The sequence below is a fragment of the Pyrus communis genome, chromosome 2, assembly GCF_963583255.1.
Source record: "Pyrus communis chromosome 2, drPyrComm1.1, whole genome shotgun sequence".
NCBI lineage: Eukaryota > Viridiplantae > Streptophyta > Magnoliopsida > Rosales > Rosaceae > Pyrus > Pyrus communis.
Genome location: NC_084804.1, coordinates 1,744,058 through 1,763,492, shown reverse-complemented (window position 1 = coordinate 1,763,492; position 19,435 = coordinate 1,744,058). Strand labels below are relative to the sequence as shown.

Sequence of the window (19,435 nt, the reverse complement as noted above, 5' to 3'; positions counted from 1 at the left end):
TTCTATCCCTCTGGACCATTCGGTTAGAGATGGCCTTAGTCCATCTCTTATACATCACAAGCCTTATTGGAATTAGCTAAACCATTGAAAAGAAAAATGAACAAAATAAATGGTAAATTACACATTATGATTTCAAAAACAATGCAATTTCCATCTTAAAGAGCTATCTAGGATATACTTCGGTGATCAATGAACCTCGTTTTTTGGTGCTTTGACAGAGCTGCTCTTGGATCGATCGGACCCGGTTGTAATCACCTCCTAACTATTCTTTCATCCCAAAGTCATGTCAAATCCAACGTTACTATCTCCGAAAAATGATGGTTGTGAGGGTACTGGAAGTGTGGCTGAGTAACTGTTAAGCATTAGAACAATAGCATTCATTGTTGGCCTATCAGCTATATTTTCTTGCACACATAGCAACCCAATATGGATGCATCTCATGACTTCATTTCTTGAACCGTTCGTCAACGCGGGATCTATTAGATTTGAAGTTGTCCCTTCCCTCCAACATTTCCATGCCTGCGTTGTGAAATTCGTAGAAATATAGTTAGAGATAAATTATTTTTCTTGGTTGCATTATGCATATAGTTTAAATTCTTACGTAGCTTAGAAGATCCTCCACGTTCTCGCCGTGACGAAAGGAATTATTTTTCTGTCCACTCACTATCTCCAAAACTAAGACACCAAAACTATAGACATCCGACTTAACAGAAAAGTGTCCATGCATCGCATATTCTGGAGCCATATATCCACTGCATATCGAAACAAGAATAATATATGTTGGTTTTATGATCAAACTTAGTTGAGAACTTTGGATTATTGATATAGATTAACACAATTATAATATAAGCCATGTAGCCTCGTTGAGTACTTACTAGGTCCCCACAATTCGACTAGTATTGCCTTGTGTTTGATCAACCCCAAACAATTTTGCCATGCCAAAATCTGATATCTTGGGACTCATTTCTTCATCTATCAAGATATTATTGGCTTTGAGATCACGATGAATAATTCTAAGCCGCGAATCCTCATGAAGGTAAATAAGCCCTTGAGTAATGCCTACTATGATTTTGTAGCGCCTATCCCAATCCAGTTGTGCGCGCTTGGTTGGGTCTGCATGTGCAATTCAAACCAAGGTTACAATTTTTCTTGTACGTTACAAGAATGATATTTTATGGTAAAATTTTGAAGTTAAAAGCTAAAATTGTACAAAAAGAACATTGAAGCATAAATACCAAATATGATGCGGTCCAGACTTGCATTAGGGACAAACTCATAAATAAGAAGCCTTTCAACTCCTTCCAAGCAGAAACCCAAGAGCCTAACTAAGTTTCGGTGTTGAAGCTTTGCCACTAACAAGGCCTCATTTTTAAACTCCAAATCTCCTTGTCCGGAATTTACGGAGGGCCTTTTCACTGCTATCTCTTCTCCATTCAATAACCTACCCTGAAAGAGTATCAAAACGAAAAGGTTGCATTCAAGGAATATATACATGAAACTGGTAATGTTGCCCATATATATCATGATGTTGTTAAGATTGGCAGGTTAGGTTTTTTCATAATAAAGCCGGCATCGGTGTTAGCAATGGTGGAACAATCACTATATATTGTATTTTATTTCGTAAGGTATGATGTGAGAGTCTTATCTTCAATAGATGTGTTATATATTACCTTGTAAACAGAACCAAATCCCCCTCGTCCTAGTTTATTGGCTTCAGAAAAGTCATCTGTGGCAACTCTAATTGTGTCAAAATTGAATTGCAAGGATTCTGCAATTCCAATTTCGTCCGTGTCTTCGCCTGTGGTACAATTTTAACAAAAATTTCATATGTAACATAATTAGATCTAGATGACGTAACAGTACTAGGCTTTCTACTTGAAGCAAATTGAGTTAAATTAATGTTAATGTGTTTATTTTGTTACAGTACGTACCTGGAATTAAATTACTTTGAAGCTTTTTTTTTGCCTTCCGTACTCTTAGACAAATGCCCATGAACATTACTAATACCAAAGAAGCAATAATTGGCACAACAATAATAATGACAGTCCGAGATTTGCTGCTCTTCGATCCTGCAAAGTAAAATGAGAAATATATCTTCTCTAATCACATGAGATTCTAAATAACATGTTTAAGTGATCGATCTATTAGAGAGAGGAGTTCCCATTGATCAATTAAATTTTGAGATCAGTGTCAAGCAAATATACAGTCATCGGTGTATGTAATGGAGTGTACATACATATACGTTGTGCGTACGTACCTTGTGAAGTGTTTGTGGTATTGGTTGATGGTGGCGGAGATGGCAGTTGTTTGACAGTTTTAGGGTCATAGAAGGGGTAAAGATCGAATCTAAAGTAACAGCTAGGTCTATTAACTCCCCCACCTACTTTCCCGTAAAAATAGGAGATACTAGTAATAGTTCCCGCGCGTTGCTGCGGGTCTTAAAACTATTGGACATAAAAGAAGAAAACAGTCAATGCAAATTTGTAATGGATAGTTTGTAATTAACAGGTTTTTAGTATGTTCATGCTATTTAAACACAGAAAATATAATAAGAAAAAGAAGTAGAGTGTTGGCAGAAAGTGATGTAAGTTGCGGCATACCTGTAGTCAAGTCTGTGTAATTGATTTTAGTTGTGAACACCGGTAACATGTACAACTCAGAGAACAAAAAACAGCAGAAACTGAAGAAGAAAATGATGTGCACATAGAACATACTGCAGTAACTATAAATTAAGGTTAGAAGTGTTTTAATAGTGATATAAATTTGTGGTGAAGAATTATGTATAAGAGGATAACTGCTTTTATGAGTGTGAGTATATAACACGTCAAAACGATTATTAATAATTAACAAAATATTTGAAGTAAAAAAATTTACATTTGATGTTGAAATTCGAGATAATAAATGTAGCTGTAACTTATTAGAAGTGTTTAAATTGGCATTAACCGGTCGATAACAGTTTGTTCAATTATATTGAATATGATTAGACCATGTTACGATACGATGTTATAGGAAAACGAAGAAAAACTTATATAAGCTATTAGAAACAAAATATAATTGTAAATATAAAGTTGTGTCATTTGATTCTAAATAAGCATGTATATACTGACAGCAAAACGAAATCATTAGGGTTTTATCCAAATTAGGAAAAATCTAAAATAAAAATTGAAAGACGACCTTAGATGAAAAAAAAAAAGACTAACACTGTGAATTCTTAGCCCCCCGACTATCCATTGCATTTGGTAATTTTTTAATTTATACAAATAAAGAGTAAGTGAAATTGGATGCATACCTGGGATGAGAATTTGAATAATGTTTCAGAAAATATAAGTTTGTTGCAATTTAGTACAACAAAAATGAAAATTGATGTCTTTTGCAATAAAATATATTTAGTGATAGTGTTATATAAGACTTAGAAAAGTATTGCAAATCATGCTATGATTAAATAGTAGTTTATTTGGCAATATTATAATTTTTAAAACAAAGTTAAATGTTGGCGATCTAAGACGGATCAGATTTACGTAAATTGGTAAACTTAGGTTTAATTATATGGAGTAAGAATCATCATTTCCGTCTTTTCTCTTCAGAGGAATTAACTATTACCAATTTATATAGATACTTTCTTCTTCTAACTTATTGTGAATACATGGTTAATTATTTGTTTGTCTAGCAAAAGGTTTAAGGCTAACATTTGGAAGTATAAACAGACATCCTTCCATTAAAGATAAATCCTGTCCATATTTTGTAAATCTGTGAAAGAACATATTAGATTAAAATATGTGGACATGGTATATCTCTAGTGAAAATGTCTACTTTTATACTTTTGGATGTTCAATTTAGCCTTTCAATATGCAAGCAAGTAATTTGTCATGTATTTAGATCATGTGAAAAGAAGATGGTTTGTATATATATTAGTAATAGCTAATTCCCCTGAAGAGAAAGCTTAGTAAAAATTGTAATTAAACGTAAAGCATTAACAAAACAAAATTAATAAAGTATTAATTAATTTTACATACCTTTGAATGTTTGCCTCTTCATTGTTTGAAAATGTATTTGTCAGCACTGTAAGCTCCTTGCTGAATTAGCAATTTTTTTTTTCCTTCCTAAAATTGTAAAATAAAGTGTTAAAAAAAAAAGTTTTATGGCAATTAATTATAATATATAATAATTAGTTGACATCGATGGAAAAATGGTGTCATACGTAGGAAGAAAGTATAAAAACCAAATTTGAATGTAAGAAATAAAAAACAATTTGTAATTCATTATCATGCATTGTTATCTGTTTTATGGTAAACATAAAAGATGAAAGGTTTAAGGAACTTTAGACAATTCTTCTATTACAACATGGAAATATTCTCATGGAAAAAACATAATTGAACCATGGAACTAATTATCTCACAAATAATGATTGTATGGATACCTAAGACAAAACTGAACCAGATTTAAAGAATTGTACAGAGAGAAGTTTTATAGCTTTCATACGATCATCAATTAAGTTTTGCATAATTATGTCCCATAATTTTTAGGAATGAAACAAACACATATAGCACTCATACTCCGAACTGAAAATATTCTTTAATTTCTTCAGTAATAACGTTGTTAAGGGAGAGAATGAAATTGGAATTTTATATTTTGGAGATTTTAGTACACACATACATATCACATGTGCACGGAAAGCAGATTGAATTCAAATTGCAATTATATCCTCAATTGGCAATCTAAGATTTTACCATCTAAAAAAGTAGACTTTTACAAATTTATGCAGTTTATTGTTTTATGAACTGAAATCCCTGTCAAAAAAATGTAATGACGGATGAGGAATTACAATTTCATACCAACATGAGCCTTGAAATGTTACATCTATAAATTCTGAGTTGAAGGAACCCAAAAGTTGAATTCGTAGCTTTCAAAGAGATGCAAAATTTTTCCTAAACTATTAAAGGCCAGGCTCATGACACATAATCTCTAAGCAGCCAAAGAAGAAAAAAACTAAAAGCTAAGATATTGTAAGTACATTTCAACTACCTTAGGTAAAGCAATGACATAGGCCTGATGTTCCAATGATGCAAAACCTGTAAAGTTGGGCAATTAGAAAAATTAATTCTTTTGGTTATAAATATTCAATTAGATACATTTTAAATAAGAACCAGACAAAAAATGCACATAAACGTGAGTTATGAAGATTGAGACAGCATAGAGGAAATGAAATAGACCTCATCAAGAGTAATACTACTGTAGTTTGTAGAAGGTGCCCAATCCTTAATGTCTTCAATTAGATTCATTTTAAATAGGATCAGCTGCTGCTATTTTTTCGATGTAGGACAATCGGTTCCTAAAGTTTCCCCAATAGAAAACTCTAACTCTAAAATATGATTATATATCAGAATTTATAAACAAAGTCAGAGGAAACATTATGATTATTGAGCTAGTATTGAATAATGGGTACAAAACTGAAACTTTTGGATGGTCAACCTTGTTTGCAGATGAAATTAAGCATCCCGAAAAACCAAAACAAATCAATTTAACATAAAAGTTTGTACTACTCACCTCAAATCGGCCGGAGAACTCATAATGGAATTTCTACCTCGCAATTTTTCCTTAACCTTTTCCATCTCAGTATTTCCAAATAGGACATGGATTCTATAACATTAGTTAAAGAAAAAATTTATCTATACTACACATATGTAGATCAATTCCCAATAAATTAAGATGAAATCAAGGTATGGAATATATTAATTTAGGGTTGGAAAATCACCTCGAAATTTCAGTCGACAGAGATTGAGCAAGAAAGCCGAGAGACGAAGACATTGGGAGAGATGGAAGAGAGAGAAGTGATTTGTGAGATGAGAAAGTGAGAGATGCAGAGTCTCTGAACTGGGTTAATTTTCTTGTAAATTTTGTAACACATCTTTAAAAACAATATTCAAAGTACAGTTTTTAACACTACTCTCTACATTTTCTATTAAAATTTTTAAACCTTCTCTTGATGTCACTCTTGATAATGCTACATATAATTGGCCATGTGTAAAAACAGGTTCTGGAAGATATAAACCAACTTGTTTAAGAGATTGTCCTTGACTTTTATTGATTGTCATTGCATAACATGCTCTAATTGGAAATTGACGTCTTTTGAAGATGAAAGGCCACTTATTTTCTGTAGCTGTAAGAGTGATTCTTGGTATAAAAACTTTATGACCAATATTAGTACCAGTAAGAATTTTAGCTTCAATAATTCTATCAAATAATTGAGTAACAACTAATCTAGTTCCATTACACAAACCTGAAGACTGATTTAAGTTTCGTAGTAGCATAATAGGCATTCCTATTTTTAATACCAAATTATGTGCAGGTAAACCATTGAATTCAAGCTTGTTTAAAAATTCTGTGGGGTACATTATTTCAAGATTTTCAACATTTGCATTTGAAGAACATAAAGAATCATAACTCAAAAATGTTTGTTGTTGTCCAGGTAATAAATTAATTATATAATTATTCACATCTGTAACAGTTGTATTTCGAGGTGTTATAATAGCTCTTTCCCTTAAATAAGCAAAATTGTCAAAAAAAGTTTCAAAACTCGGGTATGTTGCAGAAAAAATTGAATGGATAGCATTTGTAGAACAATCAATTATCAAATCTTGTGGTATTTGAATCAAAGATGAATCCCTATCAATTGAATTATTCACATTGTTTGCATCATTAATTTGTCCATCACCAATTTGTAGAATCCAATTTGCAAAAGAACTAATTTTATTTTTTTCTTCAATACTCAATCCATTTTTTGACAATCTCATATTTTCTTTCAAATGAAAAATTTTAAAATATGGCCATAAATAAGAACTATTCAATGAAGCATTTATTATATCCTCTTTAGTTCCTTGAGGAATAACAGGCAATATTTGTCGAAAATCACCACCCAATAAAAGAGTTTTTCCACCAAATGGAACATTTTTATCGAAAGCTTGTGAATTTGACAAAATATCTGAAAATGATTTATCCAATGCTTCAAAACAATATTTATGATTCATAGGTGCTTCATCCCATATAATTAAATCTGTTTTTTCAATTAATCCTGCAAGATGAGTTTTTTTCTTTATTGAACAAATTGAAGAATCAGTAATAATCAAAGGGATTTTAAATCTAGAATGGGCTGTTCTACCACCTGGTAATAATAATGATGCTATTCCTGATGATGCAACAGCTAGAACAATTTTACCGTCTGATCTAAGCTTACTTGTAATTGTATCCCATAAAAATGTTTTTCCAGTGCCTCCATGACCATAAACAAAGAATAGACCTCCCTTTTTTGCATTCACAGCATTTAAAACACAATCATAAACATGTTTTTGACCTTGGTTAAGCTGTGATTTCAAAAGTGCATGTTTCTTATAAAGTTCTTCACAATCATAATTTAATTCTTCTCTCAAAAGCCTATTTTGAATTTCTAACATTTTTTCTGCATTAGGCATGGGAAGATGATATTTTTTTAAAGAGGTAGATGCATTATTAAAAAGTAATTCTAATTTAAATAGCACTGAATTTTTTAATTCATGTTCTGGCACAATCATATCTGGAATTGCAAATATTTTTCGCAATTTATATAAAATGTCATCATACATGTTTTGCCAATGACTATCAAAAAGATTTTGAGGATTTGCTACATCACAAAATAAAATTATTGTGACAAACAATTGTCTCAATTGAGCAGATGATGCAATATGTGCAGCACTTGATAAAGCCTCAATCCATTCTTTATCATCACCTAATAGTCCTAATGATTTGCATGCAGAATGGTAGGAAGAATGTACAACACCATTAATTGTTTTTAAATCCTCAAAACTAATGGCGCCTTTTTTTAAATTCAAAAGCATTCTCAAATAATATAATTCGCCAGATGCAGGATGTACATATGCTATTCTGCCAATTGATGCTTTATATTTTCTTGGCTTCCAAGTTTTTTTCTTTACATCATACAAAAATTTTGTGGGAATTTGTGCATAAGTTAGTTCACGTGCGTTAGGATAATTTTTGTTCAATTCAAACCAACTTGTTAACATTGTGTTTTCAAAAGCTTTTTGATTAATGATTGACTGTAGTGATTGATCAGCTGTAAAAACAACATTTTGTTCTAATGGTAAATGAACTGGTAATCGCTCTACAGAAGGCTCTCTATGATGTATGAAATATTGAAATAGTCTCCAAACAGCCTCATAAGGTGATATATATCTACAATTGAGGTATGCTAAAATCTCATCATTCAAATTTTCTTGAAAAACTAAACGTGCTCTATCTGAACCTTTATTTACATATTTGAATAAATATTTTATAAGCATTGATTGACAACAGGATTCAACATTTATATGTGCATTATATTTTAGTAATAACTCTGCATTGTAAGGAACAACAAATCTATTATCAACTTTTATACCGTTTTTAATCACAAATTTTTCTTCATCTTCACGACGTTTATAAACAGCAAAACCATTTGTGTCAAAAATTGTTTCGCTTTTATATGGCTTAGGAAAGTTTTTAGAACATTTATTTTCTCGCATGCAAGGTGATTTTGGATTAATACAACCACATGGACCATGAATCATAAACTGATTAACAGTTTCATAAAGTTGTGGATGCAAATTTTTATCAGGTAATTCAGCAGAAATAATTGAGTCTATATCTGATGTGCAAAAACATTTCACATTTGGTTTCAGCCATATTAACATATGAGAATGAGGTAAACCTCTTTTTTGAAACTCAACTGTGCAAACATCTGTTCATGAGGAAAAAATGAAAACAAAGAAAAGAATAAAAGTAAATTTTATAATAAATAAGAAAACTAAAAAGCTTGAAATAAGTGCTAGAATGAGTTTTAGTAACTTACTTGCTTGAATTTCTCCAAAAGGCTTCCCGGACTTGATGAAATCAATCATATGATCAAGCTTCATTTTGAAGATTCTAGAAATTATATCAGGTCTATCTTCAGGTTTGAATCCTGGCTTATTCTCAAACTCTCTTGTGATTTCTGGCCATTTAACATTACATGTAAATGTTATAAACAAATCAGGATGTCCGTATTCTCTACAAATAGCCATAGCATCTTGATAATTATTTATCACATATCTAGGACTTCCAGTATATGAAGCAGGTAATACAATTTTTTGTCCCAAATTATTTGCATTAGTATCACCTTTTGAGAATGCATCATATATTCCTTTATAAACTTCACTTCTCAAATTTTTTTGATTTTGTCTAATATAATCTAATCTATCTTCTTCAAGTGTTGCAAAAGAATCGACCAAATATTGTTGAAAAAGTCTTCCTCCTCTTAACAATGTACTTAATGGTGGTTCTCGTTCTTGAATTTGATAAGCAATGAAAGCTCTCATTGGTATTCTTTGTCTTTTAGTTTTTTTACCTTTATAATTTTCATTCCATTTTAAATCTGGTCTATAACCATCTTCACCATATGGAAAAAGAATTGGATATTGCAGAGACATAAATTTAGGATTCAACTTTGTTACACGTTTTAATTCGTGACTTTTAGACTCTATAATAATATCTCGATTAGAATCATACAATCCTATATCTCCAACTATCAAACCACCTATTTCATCAGTTGTAGGTTGCTCATATTGTTTGCTATCATTTAATTGCCTGCCTAGCAAAGTCATTTTTAATGAAGAAAGAGCATCGTTTTCAAATTTATCTCTTGCCATTCGAAAAAGTTTAACCAATTCATTTGATGCATCAAACATTTTGATTAACCCTTCTACAATTGTTGGATCTAGGCTTTGATTGTTTCCATTGGAATTAAAAACTTTAAGTCGATTTTCCACCTCATTATATGTATCATAGACATACAGTTGAGCAAATTTTGGAGACTCATTATCAACAGGCAAAAGAGATCCCATTAAATGACAAACTTGACCACTGATTTTGAAAATATAAGGGCTTGATCCATTGTTAATTGAGTTATCAACTTTGGCTCCCATTGAAGTGAATGCAAACATTGAGTTATAAGTTCTAATATTTTGTCGAAATGATAAATTTTTTTGCCCTTTAGTTGGATCAAGCAAGTAATCTAAAAATGGTGGTGCTGGTTTTGGATTTGGAAACTTAATTTTTCCTTGTTGGCAACAAAGAGTGAAAACAGGTAGATCGTTTTTACACTTCGGTTTAAGAGACTCTTTTAGCCAAAAATAAGCACCACAATGAACACACTTATAACTTTTATCTCCTAAGTCCGCATATTCTTTAACAACTCCTACAAAAAAAGATACAAAAACAAAACAAAATGAGCGTAATATTATTTAGGCAATTAGAAAATTGAAATTCATGATATATCAAATTAATAGATGCATAAATTAAGAACTAACCTTTTCTATTCTTTTGAAAAAATGCTTGACCCTTGTTCATAAGATTATTATTCTGATCATCAAGGGTTTGTTGAGTATTTTTTGTAGATTGGTCTAATACATTCACAACCTTTTTTCCCTTTTTATCTGTTAAGAGAACATTTTTTTCAACAACAGTCATGCAATGTGATTCATTGATATTGGAAGAACTTATGTTTTCAACATCTTGTTGAACAGAAGATGTGCTAGTACCATCTTGGTAGTCAATGGCTGAGTTTTCCTGAATAATTGGACTACTCTTAGATAAGAAAACATCGACATGGTTTTGTATACAACTTATTCTACACACTCTTTTAAATTGTCTGTCATAGTCAGATAAAGCATAGGATTGATTATTGACAAACTCTTTCTCGTGTTCTGTATCATTAATTGTTAAAGCATTTGCAAGTCTTTTTGACATGATGGAATCAAATTGTAATACAAATTTGAAAACAAATTAGTGCAAACCACGCTGAAAAAAAGACAAAAAAATGAAAAAAAGAAGTATCAACAAACACATAATGTGAAGATTAAACAAATATATACTATAATGATTAAAAAGAATAGATCACCCAAATTTTAAAATGCGACTGGAAAAAAAAAGTTATAAAAAAAAAAGATTAAAAAAAGTAAAGTTTAAAACTAAATAATTTAAAATTTAAAATTGCTCACTTTTAACAATTGAAATTTTAGAAAATACGACAGCCAATCTGTTCAAAAAGGCAAACAACAAACAATTATTACAATGGACAATAGAATTTAGTTCAGCAACAAATGGCAAGACACAAAATATAAAACAAATAATAAATAGAACTTAAAAAAATTTAAAAATTAACAAAGTAATAAGATAACTACATTCTTACTTCTTATAGTTCAGTTGTGAAACTATGCACTAATGCACCATGTAACCATAGAGCAAAATTTATTTTGCAGATAAGTTTTCAATGGGAGTATCACTTCTTACTTGTCTTATCCACGCTGAGTGGAAACTGCAAAGATCAACAGTATTAACAATGTTTATTCTCAATGAAACACAAATTACAAAAAATAAAAAAAGCCAATTGATTTTTACTAATACATGAATTATATAAATTGATGGCTAGATTATCAAATATATCGTGAGAAAATAGGAGCCCTAAAACTTTTTTAAACAATGGGTGACACAGAATTAACAAATACACATGTTCAAAGAAATGTATATGTTAACTAAAACAAAAATTGTTATCACAATAGAAAATTGTAATATCACTCGGTGATATTGACAGTTGTTGCAAACATCTAACTTTTTTAATAACACAGTATATGACTATAAAAAAGCATTTTACATATAATTTATCTATGATATTCACAGTTTTACTAAAAACGATAACACAGTTAACTACAAAAATAAAAACTATCTATGGTTCCAAGAATCATGATTAACACAACGTGGAACCGATGGGTTTAAAATGTATAAGCTAAAATTAAAAGTAACTTCTCAGATAAAAAGGTAATATACAGAGTAAAGGAAAAAAAAAAAACAAAAAGACTATACTGCATAGATAACATTGATAAAAAAAAACAAAACATTCTATTTTTATGATAATGTACTATCTAGTTATAAAATTATAACATAAAGTAGCTCAACATTATAACTTAAGTAAGGAAATATTTGAAAAGAATGATTTGATATACAATTTAGAGCCACAATATTAACTACAATCAGACAATTGTCAAACAAAAGGAAGAAATATAATCTTGAACACAATTTGTTAGCCACAGTATTAACTACAATCAGACAATTCTCAAACAAAAGGAAGAAATATAATCTTGAACACAATATTAACAAAGTGAAAAGCACTTACAAACACAATCAATTGTCTGTAAACTTGACAGCTGAAAGCTAACTTGGCAGTTAAAATTAGAATAGGAACTGAGATGCAGCAAAGATTTTTTTTTTTTTTTTCAACCAAAATTAATCTGCAGATGATTGCAAACAAAGAAATAATTACTTCTCAAATAAATATAAAACGAATTTAAAATATTTCAAGGCTACTTTTAATAACAGCATAATAAAGATAAAGATTTTATCAACATGACTCTCAATTTTATGCAGGTTGGGATAATCCAATTTAAAAGAAAGGGATTTCTTCCCTAATTGTTGTGATAAGAATCACTTAAAGACAATAAGACTACTCCAATTCATAATAGCAGAGTGCGCTCGTACATAAGAGATGCTTATGCAACCTCTGAACTTCTCAGAAGAAATGATGTTGATGCATTAGAGATTCATACAACTGGAAGGTACAGTTTCTTAATAATTGAAAAGTAAGCATACATGTTCACTACTATTAAGCTGATTGAGGGAAGAACTTTTACCACTTCTACGGATGTTCTATGCACTTTAATCTAATTGAGCTCAAAACTTCAACATTAATTCAAGCATAGGTAGTCACACTTTGCTAAGCCTTAATTTCTTCAAACACCAATATTTCCTGCAAGAAAAAACCAATTCACATTAGACAACGGCATTGAATACAGTAAAAAATCAACAAAACAGTCAATGCAATACGAAAAAACTTCAATATTACACCAACCAACCAATCGATCTACAAATTTTCTTCCTAATCAAAGAAAAAAGAAAAAGAATAAAATAGACAAACCACCTAAAACACCGCAATCAGCCAGAAAGCCCACCTCTTCAGACGGCAGACGATCAACATGAACAGAGAAGCAAGGAAACACGAAGATCGAAGATGGAAAAAAAATCCATAATTCAAACTTTAAAATGCAGAACAGACAAAGAAAACCCAAAAGTTAATCATGGCCATTTTTCTTCTTTTAAATTCTGGACAAAAATCAAACCACAGATAATTAGAACAACCAAACCCAAAAATTTCCCCAAAAAAAACCTGAACAACAATAAAATTAATTAGTCTAAACCTTAAACCGCAGCCATATCCTTCCTCAACAATTTTTAAATTTTAATTAAAACACAAAAAAAATGAAAAAAAGGTTAAAGATAAATTATATAACCATAGCCATATCCATTCGTCGGCAATCTTTCAATTTTAGTTAAAACGCAAAAATAATTAAAAAAAAACATAACAGGCACAGATCACATAATCGAAAAGAAGTTTCGCAACTCATCCACAATAATCAACAACTAAATTAAACCCAAAAATTAATCATGATCATCCATTTGTATAGCTGGAAATGTTTAGCCCTTAATTAAAACACCAAAATAAAAAATTCCTCACTCACAGTACAAAACCGAAACATACAAAGCAAAACCCAAAAATTAATCATTAGTATTCCTCTTTTTTTTTTCTTTTTTTTTTTTTAAGTTTGAGGGAAAAATCAAAGCACAAACAAAAAAAAAATAACACCAAAGAGATAAATTATATACCTGACCCAGAAAAAGCTAGGAAGAATAAAACCCTAAAACTTGAAGAAAAATGTTTCCTGCAACCGAAATGCAAAATCAGAGATAACAATCAGACGTAGAGCACGAAAAAACAAAGAAAACGCTGGGCAAAAAAGCCGAATAGCCCATATTCACAACAATCAATCATAAAATTTTCTTCCTAACCAAACAGAAAATAAACCGACACATGAATCAACATACCTGAACGGGAGCAATTCGTTTGTGCAAAACAGGGGAAAAAACGCCAAACACCTTCGAGAAGATCCGATCGGAACCGAAATCAAAAGACAGACGGGAAAACTAAAGAGAAACGGAACGACTGAGAGAAAAACGAAGAGGAAAAGAAAAAGTAGAAGATGCTTCTGGCATCTTTCCTATAAAACACAACGTGGCCAAAGCTCAACCAAAAACACCAAAAAGCACCTTTCAAACGGGAGCAACAGCTGCAAACAAAAATGAAAAAGGGGCAAAATAGACCATTTACTGCACAATCCCACCAAAGTACAAAAACCATGAATAAAATGAGGGTTAAAACCGGATGGGCACTGTTAATGAACAGTGCCAATCCACCGGCTTTTAGTATATATAGAATATGCAAAAGCCCCAACTAAGCAATCACTGCAACTTTGCTCTGATATATCTGGCGTGCATTGCGCTAGTGCAAATATTGTTTGGAAAGTTGGGCCACTTGTGTTTCCGAATGCAAATTTCCGAAGAGAACCGCCAGCTGCAGCTTCACTTCTTATGCTGTCCAGTAGCTTCCTCAGCTCTTGGTTGAATCCATCCAGGTCGGACGACGATATGTTATTTATGTTCCAGTAATACGACGAAGGATCCGTTTCCATGACGCCATAGATGGAGCGGTTTGAGTATCGTAAAATGCATTTGTCATACCAACCAATTGCTTCCTTCCGATTAGGGCAAAGCTGAGGGAGAGTATATCGGGAATTATTTAGGCAGCTACGGCAATCTTCCGCCTTGGCATCTCCTCTACAAAGTCCGGTTGCATAAATGCGCTCGTTCGACGAGTTTAGGCGATAGGATGCATTGTAAAAGCCATACCCGTTGCCGTTTTCGTTGGAGGGCAGGGAGGAGAGGAGGCGGTTGAGGTTTGTCTGATAGGTACTATTGGTGGTATAGTTTCCTTTTTCGTCTATGCAATTTTGAGCAAGGGCTTGATTATTCATGAGAAACAGAATGGGAAAGAGGCAGAATAGAAATCTTGAGGAATCCATTGCTGGCATTATTTGATATTTTTGCTAAAATTGGTTTGTAAAAGAGGATTATAGTTATGATGGAAAACCTGCTACGCGTCTATTTATGAAGAACGAAGTCAATGAATATCTCACTTTACGCAAGACACGGTGGTGGAATACCAGACTTATACTATTCAACCTTTGAAATAAAGTAAACCACAGATTGGAAATGGAACAGGAGTCGTTGGCTGGGTCAACTTCTCTTTGCTTCTTGGTGCATGCATTCTCTCAGTCAACAAAGTAAATCAATTATACTATGCAATTCTGACAATTATTTACTTCTGTTTTTTTTTTGGTCAAAAGTGCAAATTTTATTACTAACAAACAACTAAATACAAGAAGTTCAAATAAGTGATACATAACAAAAAACAAAAAGACCTAAAGTTACATAATAAAAGGCCCAACACGCTAGTTGAAGCCCAAAAACTAACACACCACAAACAAAACACCTTAGCCTTCTTTTGACGCCACCATCGCTTACACAGAGCATCCTCAGCGCAAACCAATGCATTGGACCGCCGTCAAGCATCCACCTCCCAAAAGCAAAGAATATGGTGACTCCAGTATCTTGCAACAACCATCGTGGCGATCGCAACCAAAATACGAAAGAAGCTAGTGGAGAACCCACTGACGACAGTGCCAATAAAGGCAAGCAAGCGGAAGGTGGTGGTGTGTACACCCGAGTAAAAACTATACGCACCTTCCAAAAAACCACATCCGAGTGCTTTGAAGAAAGGAGATTGCAGATCGAAAAAGAGGAAGCAACGAGGAAGGATGGAGCCAACCCAGAGAGGGACCGGAAGAAATTGGAAAAACAGAGTGAGAGGGATAGATGAGAGCCATGGAAGTGGAAGGAGAACGGAGGTGAGGATAGATCGAAAGCGGAAAAAGGATGGAAGAGCAAGGCGGATAGAAAAAGTAGGCAATGAAAAATTGAAGCATAAGGAAACGAAAAGAAAGAAGAACAAGGAAAGAAAGTAGAGGACTGCCACCTACCTTTGCCGGAGCTCGAGCTGGCAGCTGTGGAGAAAAATCAACGATGGAACAACTCACACAGAGAGGTGAGAAAAACTCTTAGAGAGAGAGAAAAAGAAAGCACTCTCATTTATTTACTCGTTTGGTTCGATATACCTTCCTACTTTGTGGTCAGAATACGATTGTCAATTTGTAATGTAAGATGATAAGGCTGGCAAGGGTCGGCTTAGATTGATTGTAATCGGAAGATTAAGGTATCAGGAAAGCAATCCCATAATGGTTGTGTTTGACCTCCTTCAATTTTTTAAAGTTGGTTTCGTTGGAGGCGATGTGGAAGTCTCTTGAGCTCCAATTAGGTTGAAATTGGGGCCCGATTGGATGTTGGTGTGACTCGATTGGATGTTGTGTTGCTTAAGTTTTCAATCTCGTCAATGTCAGAGGGATGAAGTGGGATTGTTTACGCGGGATGGGGTTTTGGAATGTGCAGAGGGGTTGAGGTTGAAGATAAAGAAAGAGGAGCTGCGCTGGAATTTTAAAGTTTTTTTAGCCTGCACAAGTAAGACGACATAAATTCTTTTTTGTTTAAAATTTAATTCAGCTCAAAAAATTAAAACAAAAAAAATTAATTTTTTTTTTAATTTTTAATTGCCCACAAAAGTAAATTTTTTATTCTTTTAAAAAAAAATTATTTTGCCAAAAAATTAAAATAAAAAATTAATTTTTTAATTTTTGATTTTTAAAAATATTTCTTAATTTTTGACAAATAAAAATATTATTGTGACCATGTTCGTGATATTTAGGGTTATTATACAAAATAGTCTCTGAGATTTGCATGATCAATAGAAATGGTCCATGAAATTGAAAATCAATAGAAATGGTCCCTGAATTGTCCAACATTCATGATTTTGGTCATTCCGTTAAAAATTCTTTGGGCAATTTTCAAAACTTCGTAACTCAATCGATTCTTAACCAAATTCGACCCATAATATATCAAAATGAAAATAAGAGAGTGTAAAACAAGATTATACCTATTTGGAAGCCCAATGATTGCCGAAGATGGCCGTAAAATAGTCTGAAAGGTTCAAGCAATGAGCCACTTCCCATGAATCCTAAATTTGGGGGAATGGAGTTAGAATAAAGGAGCATGATCAAACACTTCCATGGAATGTGAAACATGGAGAAATACAAGGAGTGTGGAACTTGGAGTCCAAGCATTTTATGCCTATAAAAAGGCTAATAATCACACAAGAACAGTGGGAGGAGAGAGGTAGGAGATCGTTCTATATTTTACAAGTATCCTGAATAAACACTAACTTGAGCATCGGAGTGTTTTATTGCAAGTTCCCCTCCTCCCTCATTGATGGCGAGCGAATATGGAGTTTAAAGCTTCTCAACATGTTCAAGATTACTTGTTGGAGGAGAATTGAAGTACCTGAATTTTTCCGCTCCAACACTATCCATTTTAACAAAACTTAGAAGATCCTCCCCATTTCTCCATGATAAAAGCAGGTAACACAACAAAATTATAGGCATCTGACTTAACAAAAAAGTGTGTCACATACTCTGAAACTATATATCCATTGCACATCCATATATAGAATGTTGTTTTCATCAAATCCTCGACCGATATCCCATACATTTTTTGTGTTCCGAGCCCCCTTGACGGATATCTCATGCAAAATTAAACATTTGATCCAAAACTTGTATTATTTTTTTATGTTAACAAACGCATTTTAATGCATATGGTGAAACACTCAAAGTACATAAAAAAAAGTCTATCAATTATTCTGGAACAAAAACTTTTAACCATAAAGAACTCATCACAATCACAATTAAAAAAGTAATTAAACTAATCCCATTACATGAAGCACTACATAAACTATTCAGAGTCAGGATTAAGCTAGCTTAGTTTGACAAAAATAAAAAATAAAAACTAAACTAGCTTAGCTAATTAATTACAAGTCATGTGATCATGATTGAACTACTTTGTTCTTTGAAGAACGGAAAACCTGAAGATGTACTTGGAAGTTTTCCAATCCCAGTCAAGGTAAAGACCGATTTCGTCATTTTCCTTTAAGCCTCTTCGAACCACAAACTCCGGTCTCCAACCTCCATTCAGAATGTAAAAATCGCCAGAGTTCCAATGCTTAAAAGTTAACTCATGCCGGTTGCACGTATCCCAGTCCACAACTGTAACTGGTAAGCCCTCTTTACTGTCGACCATCTTGGCTAACTTGTCGTCCAAGTAAGACATAACGTGTTTTCGCACTGCCTCTTTTGGCATCAACAGCCTGCTCAGCTCTCCGAGATCGCTCACGGCTAGCCTCTTCCTGATTTTCCAAATTGAGCTGTAGTCCCAGGTCGGATCCCACAGATACAGATCGGTAGAGAGTTCGTGTCCTCCGCGAAGATGATTCAAACTACTGCCGAGGCCAATGCCGAACAGTCGTACTTTTGAAGGGTGGTGGTCTTCTTCTTCTAGTTTCATTGCTAATTTTTCGATTGAACGTAAATGCTTGGAAAGTGTGGAAGATAAGAGAAGCACTTTGTTGGTATATATAAAGATTTAATCATGCTTGGATTAGGAAAGTATTGGCTTCCTAATTTCATTAGGAAACTTTTCCTTTTGTTTCATCTTTCCCTTTCTAATTATTCCTGGTTCGGGTATGTAATTTGTTTTAAATTTCTAATTCCGTTTGGGCCTGGGTTGGTCTCTTTGTGGCGTGGCCCGCATAGGTATTCAGTTGGGCTCCTTTCTAGTTGTCCAATTCCTTTGGGCCTGAATCAGTTTTAGGTTTTATTTATTTATTTATTTTATTTTTTATTATGGACATTTTAGGTGTTAAAATTCCTTATTTAATTTAATAGGAAACTAGATATATAATTTGGCACAAATATTTGAGTTCTTTTAAGATGAGAGACAATGCTTCATAAAATGTCTGACAAAAATTTATTTTTGTAAGACCGTTCTTTATATAGCAAGGGAAATGGATCCTCTTCGGATCCTTATATGGGAATCTTAAAGATTTCCACATCTCAGCCGTTTATCGTATACTGTGATGCTAGTTTTCGTCATGTACTATTTGTGTTTAAATTTAAATAAAAAAAGTCAAATGATTTATAAAGACAAAGATAGGAATTTAATCAAACACTTTCATCCTCACCTTAAAAAGAACTCAAATATTGAGATGAAATTATATATCTTAACCCGAGATCATTTCTAAAATTAAGAGTGCTATGTATATAGTATATTGTAATGACATCACCTTTTTTTTATCATGGGACCTGAGGTACAAATATTTAGGTGTATTCGACTAGATACTATGATTTAGGTGCATTCATGTAGGTACTATGATTTAGATGCATTCAAATAGATACTATGATTACATATTTAGGTGCATTTGACTAGA

General features: G+C 32.5%; 3 protein-coding genes across 7 annotated transcripts; all 3 read right to left on the bottom strand.

The window, feature by feature from the left end:
* Positions 1–5: 5 nt before the first annotated feature.
* LOC137727125 (cysteine-rich receptor-like protein kinase 10) lies at positions 6–14,284 on the bottom strand. Of its 5 annotated transcripts, XM_068466061.1 has the most exons (15): positions 13,996–14,284; positions 13,777–13,832; positions 12,747–12,862; positions 12,233–12,347; positions 11,252–11,377; positions 8,876–9,016; positions 5,023–8,764; positions 2,601–4,100; positions 2,258–2,444; positions 1,932–2,069; positions 1,671–1,798; positions 1,236–1,446; positions 876–1,113; positions 602–752; positions 6–519 (listed from the first exon to the last, which is right to left on the bottom strand). In XM_068466061.1, the coding sequence occupies exons 10-15, from the start codon at positions 1,996–1,998 to the stop codon at positions 271–273; spliced, it is 1,044 nt and encodes a 347-aa protein (XP_068322162.1). In that variant the 5' UTR covers positions 1,999–2,069; positions 2,258–2,444; positions 2,601–4,100; positions 5,023–8,764; positions 8,876–9,016; positions 11,252–11,377; positions 12,233–12,347; positions 12,747–12,862; positions 13,777–13,832; positions 13,996–14,284; the 3' UTR covers positions 6–270. The 5 variants fall into 5 exon arrangements, 2 of the variants coding, with proteins under 2 accessions (XP_068322162.1, XP_068322161.1); XR_011067728.1 differs by lacking the exons at positions 6–519; positions 602–752; positions 876–1,113; ... (5 more) ...; positions 13,777–13,832; positions 13,996–14,284 and adding an exon at positions 10,371–11,230 and having other exon boundaries at positions 1,935–2,444; positions 2,601–2,713; positions 4,014–4,096; positions 5,020–5,069; positions 8,876–10,258; XR_011067726.1 differs by lacking the exons at positions 6–519; positions 602–752; positions 876–1,113; ... (5 more) ...; positions 13,777–13,832; positions 13,996–14,284 and adding an exon at positions 10,371–11,230 and having other exon boundaries at positions 1,935–2,444; positions 2,601–2,713; positions 4,014–4,100; positions 5,023–5,069; positions 8,876–10,258.
* Positions 14,285–14,342: 58 nt separating this feature from the next.
* Positions 14,343–15,029, bottom strand: LOC137721206 (cysteine-rich receptor-like protein kinase 29). Its single transcript, XM_068460310.1, has one exon. The coding sequence runs from the start codon at positions 15,027–15,029 to the stop codon at positions 14,343–14,345; it is 687 nt and encodes a 228-aa protein (XP_068316411.1).
* A 2,977-nt stretch (positions 15,030–18,006) lies between these two features.
* Positions 18,007–18,513, bottom strand: LOC137721154 (B3 domain-containing protein At2g33720-like). The gene has a single exon (XM_068460266.1). The coding sequence runs from the start codon at positions 18,511–18,513 to the stop codon at positions 18,007–18,009; it is 507 nt and encodes a 168-aa protein (XP_068316367.1).
* Positions 18,514–19,435: the final 922 nt, after the last annotated feature.